Source organism: Penaeus monodon, chromosome 37, assembly GCF_015228065.2.
Source record: "Penaeus monodon isolate SGIC_2016 chromosome 37, NSTDA_Pmon_1, whole genome shotgun sequence".
NCBI lineage: Eukaryota > Metazoa > Arthropoda > Malacostraca > Decapoda > Penaeidae > Penaeus > Penaeus monodon.
In genome coordinates, this window is record NC_051422.1 from 4,363,866 (window position 1) to 4,368,865 (window position 5,000).

General features: G+C 45.8%; 1 protein-coding gene across 1 annotated transcript in view; it reads left to right on the top strand.

Annotated features, from left to right (window-relative positions):
- The first annotated feature begins 731 nt into the window (after positions 1–731).
- The window catches only part of LOC119596172 (dynamin-binding protein-like), an 8,137-nt gene continuing 3,868 nt past the window's right edge, over positions 732–5,000 (top strand). The window contains exons 1-7 of the mRNA XM_037945349.1: positions 732–902; positions 1,504–1,680; positions 1,900–2,070; positions 3,001–3,122; positions 3,522–3,658; positions 3,885–4,015; positions 4,229–4,456. Coding sequence (XP_037801277.1) covers positions 732–902; positions 1,504–1,680; positions 1,900–2,070; positions 3,001–3,122; positions 3,522–3,658; positions 3,885–4,015; positions 4,229–4,456 — 1,137 coding nt within the window. The remainder of the gene's footprint in view (positions 903–1,503; positions 1,681–1,899; positions 2,071–3,000; positions 3,123–3,521; positions 3,659–3,884; positions 4,016–4,228; positions 4,457–5,000) is intronic.

Consider the following 5,000-nt stretch of genomic DNA (forward strand, 5'->3'; position numbering starts at 1 on the left):
CACCGAGAAAAAATGGGCAATGCAGCATCGGGGAAATGTAACTTTAAAATATGCATAACTAGGCACAAATACATCTGCCATATGCAGAGAAGAACGTTGGTTGCCAACTGTAAGCGAAGCCATACAGAAGTGTTTCCCCGCGCCGTACTGCTAAACGATGACGTCACTGACGACCCCCCCCCCCTAGGCCCGTGAAAGAGCCACGTCGGATAATAAGCGTTTTGGTGATCAGTGCTGCCGGAAAGGAGATCCCCAAAGCTGTGAACAGCCACGCAGGCATTCCTTTGTCTTGCTAATTTTAATCTCGTTTTCTTTCTCTTGTTTTTCTCTCTCTATTCCAGGTTCTGTGACATTTCTCCTTTGTTGTTTTGCGAGATGAAACAGCAAAATAAGAATAAGAAATATAAAACAGGAACACTGAAACAACAAAACACGCTAAAAATTAGGTAACGGAAATTAATTAATTAAAATAAACATTAACAACACGAAAATAATATATAAATATCACTACTTTTATTGTGCAGTAGTAACAGGACTGTTAATTGGTAATTGTTTTACTGTTAATTACATTCGCATTGTTATTACCATCATTTTTATTGTCAGAATATCAAAAGAAACTAATGACAACAGATAACATCTTTTCCCTTCAGTCAGAAGAATACAATAACTAATTGAACAAAGACCGCACGAGCCCCGGCCCCGGCCCGGTAGCCCGCCCGAGCGCCGCCCGAATGAGCCTGGCCCTGACGGCGGGGGCAGTGGGCCACGCGGGCCGCCCACCTGCCGCGCCCTGCCCCCGAAGCACCGAGGCTGCCCCGACCGACCCCGACGACCTGTCAGACTTCGATGACTTTTCCGACGAAGCGGACGAGGAGCTGGAGCCGACCGGAGCGCAAGCGCAGGTGAGAGGTCTCTAACGTATGTGATTTATTCGCTCGCTTGGCTTTTGTTACGCAATGCACAGAGACAGAAGGACCGAATTATGAAAGTTATGGAAGTCCGAGAGTAATGTAATCCAGATTGATTATAAACACACACTTCAATTACACGAAGATTTTATAACTATATTAGGCCTAAAAAGGTGGGATATTTATATCAATGCATTCAATGAGAGTAAGTGTTGGAGTCGAGATGGAGCCGGTGGATGAATGAACACACTGTTCATAATGTTCACCTGTTTTGTACGCCCGAGGCGTGGCCGGAGTCTATTTATGGTTTTATTGCAGCAATGCTGATAATACCAATGAAAATTTAAAAAAGACTCATATAGGTTGAAAGAGAAAAAATAAGGAAAACTAAAAGCAATTCTATTGTCCTTTTCTATAACTCAATAATTTCAAGGAAATGGTAAAAGATCACCAAATCTTCAAAAAACGAAACTTCAGCTCGAAACACTCTCGTGTTTCGCTCACCCGAGGGAAGGAAATGATAAATGAATATGAAATAACAAGCGCGGAAGAGGAAAACATTAGAACATGAATTATACAATCCCCCCCCCCCCAGACGAGCCTCAGGCCGGGGCGGAACCGTGAGCGCGTCGAGGAGCTGGTCCGGACGGAGAAAGACTACATCGGCGACCTGGAGGTGCTCCTGCGGGTCATCAACGAGACCATCTCCTCGTCCGGCTGGGGCGAGGGCGCCGGCCTCCATCTGCGGCCGCTCCTTGGCAATGTCGTTCAGGTAAGGCGGACGCTTATTAAGAATACTGCATTATCATAAACGTTGTTACTTTTATGATTACAAACGACTACTGTCACTATTGTTATTATGATATTATCTTTATCACTTTCATTTGGCCTATTGTTACATCATCACATTTGTCACCGTCATCATCATCATTATCATCATCACCATACTCCCACCCTTCCGGCCTGTGCAGTCACTTGCTCTCCTTTGCAGGTGATGAGCGCAGCCAAGAGGTTCCTGGCTGACCTGGAGGCCGCCCTCTGCAACTCGGAGGAGGACATGCAGGTCGGGCGCGTGTTCCTGCAGCACGCGAACGACTTGTGCGAGGTCTACAAAGTTTATTGCTCCAACTACAACGTGGAGGTCATCCCTTTGCTCAAAAAGGTCAGCTGCGCTTTGTGGTCTTTTGAACGCGCGGGGGGGGGGGGAGGTCCTTGTTATTCTTCACTTTTTTTCTAGGTTTTTAGAATGATTGAAGTGATGAGCAGTAATGCATGTGTGTGCGTATGTATAAACAGAAAGATTATGGCTATGTATTAATAGAGAGAGAAACATATGGGAGCTATGTAGGATACGAAGGCAAGTAGACAGATGGTTGGACATACGAATAGATACCAACGCAACACATGTACATGCACACACACATACACACGCACACGCACACGCACACGCACACGCACACGCACACGCTCACGTACACGCACAAAGTTGTTGCTGGTTCAAGTACAGAGGACGGGCAAAGCAGAGACCTGCCTGCCCGCTGGATGCGAGCGGTCTGTCTGGACTGCCCAGAAATTTCTATGAACAAACATCGTTTTGAAACATTTCCTAATGGAAAACATGAAAGAATTTGAATGAACACAAATTCAGATACATATGGTCACGTGGTGGTTTCGTGGTGAAGGAACACGGTTACCTTAAATACAGTTGGGTGTAAGAAGAGAGTTATGGTGTTTACAAGACTAAAAAGCTTCGTGATAAGGAGACAGAATTCACAAAACATAAAGACTGGAATATGGATAAAGATAGCGATAACATACTTAGTGATTCAGAATAAGCATTTTCTGATGAACATTTTGAGTATAAACAACACATAATTGTACACAGAGACAACAGAATAACAGCATGGGAATTGTTTACAAGCAATAAGGGTGGGATTTGCGTGTTCTAAGGTCACTTTATCATTGTCACGGCTGTAGACCTGTTGGAGGACAGTGGAGTTACTGTAATAGAAGACACACGTGGCTTTTCTGGTGTATGAGGCGAGAGAGATCATAAAAACAGATCACTATAATGACCGCCCTCTGCCCGCAGTACGAGGGCGAGGAGGACGCCCAGTTGGCGCTCAAAACGGTGACGGAGGAACTGCGGAGAAACAAAGCGCATCTCATCGATGTCAACAGTGTTCTCATCAAGCCTGTGCAGCGCGTCCTCAAGTGAGTCACGTCACATACGCTTATAAACGGGCATTAATTTACATGCATTGCTTGGCACAAGTATTATTATATGTTCATGTAGTATGTGTGTGTGTGTGTGTGTGTGTGTGTGTGTGTGTGTGTGTGTGTGTGTGTGTGTGTGTGTGTGTGTGTGTGTGTGTGTGTGTGTGTGTGTGTGTGTGTGCATGTGTGTGTATCTTTATAAATACATTCATTACCCATTCTTCACAACCAAACGTACTTTCAAGTCAGTCACTTTTCCAATCCCCTATTAATCAAACTGTTAAGCACAGTTCGTCAAAGACCCACATTCCTCCAAAAATCCCCTCCTTTCCTATCAGTCTTAAAGCTATTTACTCTTTTCTTCAACAACCCTGCAACGGAGCGCCTTTCCCTCAGGTACCCACTCTACCTGAACGAGCTCCTGAGAGGAACCCCCGCCCACCATCGCGACCAGAAGAATCTCGAAGCCGCCCAAGGTCGCATCAACGAGGCAGCGAGAGAAATCAATGAGTACACCCGCGCTATTGATCTGGGTATGGCGAGTGTGGGCGAGACATGTGTGGTTATCTGGGGCTCGTAATCTTTTTGAGCTGCAGGTTGATTTTCTAGGGCGCCAGAGAAAAAAATATGTTGACATGAAGAAAAATTAGAGGAGGAAGAAGAATAGGAAGAGGAGAAGGATTGAGCTTGTGTTAAACAGAATTGAAGACAAATGCTTCGCTCTCATGGAAAGTTAATCCTACTGCTCGTCCATTTCAGTGCACAAATACAGGGCCGATACGGACCATTCGCTTCAAGGCAAAATGAAGCGAGTTAACTTCCACTCCATCGTCAAGAAAAGCAACAGAATGTCGACTTACGTGTCTCAGAAACTAGGAATTATGAACCAGGTATGTTAGCCTTTCCTCAAACCAGCTTCAACTACCTATTATACTGCAAATTCAACTCAAAATATTTGCTCAAGAAAATAAATTTCTAAGCTTATTATCTGGGGCAATAAAAAGAAAAAAAAAATCACTACCTCAACTTCATACTTTATCACTACGATACTTGCAGTGGTATGCATTACCAGGGATTTTCAAACGTCGTTCTTGAACCCGCAGACGACGAGTTCGAAGTTTATCGCGGAAGAGGCGAGGTTCCGCAGCGTCCAGAAAGGCGCTCGGGCTTTGGCGGAACACGTGAGCAACGTAGTAGATGCCGTCAGGGCAAGGCACGCGGCCGAGCTCCTCATCGCCGAGGCGCTGGAGGATATCTTCCCGTGGGCGCTCGAGGCCCCCAAAGTCAAGGAAGTGACACTGGACACATGCAATAGGCTCCTGCAGCAGTTTGTAAGTCGGACGGCGTGTCGGAAAGGGTCGGGGCGGAGCGGGGGCTTCGGGAGATGTAGATGGATGTCGAAGGGAAGTGAGTGGGAAGGAGAGAAAGGGACGGGCGGACACAGACAGAAGAAACGCGCCCTAATGAATGAATAAAGGATATAAAGAAGGCAGGGGGTAAAGTGAATATAGAATGAATGAAAGATATAGAAAAATAGAAACGAGAGAGAGAGAGAGAAAAAAAAAGACTGGATGAATGGGTAGAGAGAAAAGGAGAGATAGAGATAGAGAGAGAGTTAAAGATAGAGACAGAGAGTGAGATAGAGATTGAGTGACAGAGAGAGAGAGAGAAAGAAGAGGGGAGAGAGAGAGAGAGAGGGGGGGGGAGAGAGAGAGGGGGAGAGGGGAGAGAGGGGAGAAGAGAGGAGAAAAGAGAGAGGAGAGAGAGAGAGAGAGAGGAGAGAGAGATGAAGAAGGAGAAGAGAGAGAGGATGAGGGGAGAGAGAGGAGAGAGAAAAGGAGGGGAGAAAGGAGGAGAGAGAGAGAGAGAGAGAAA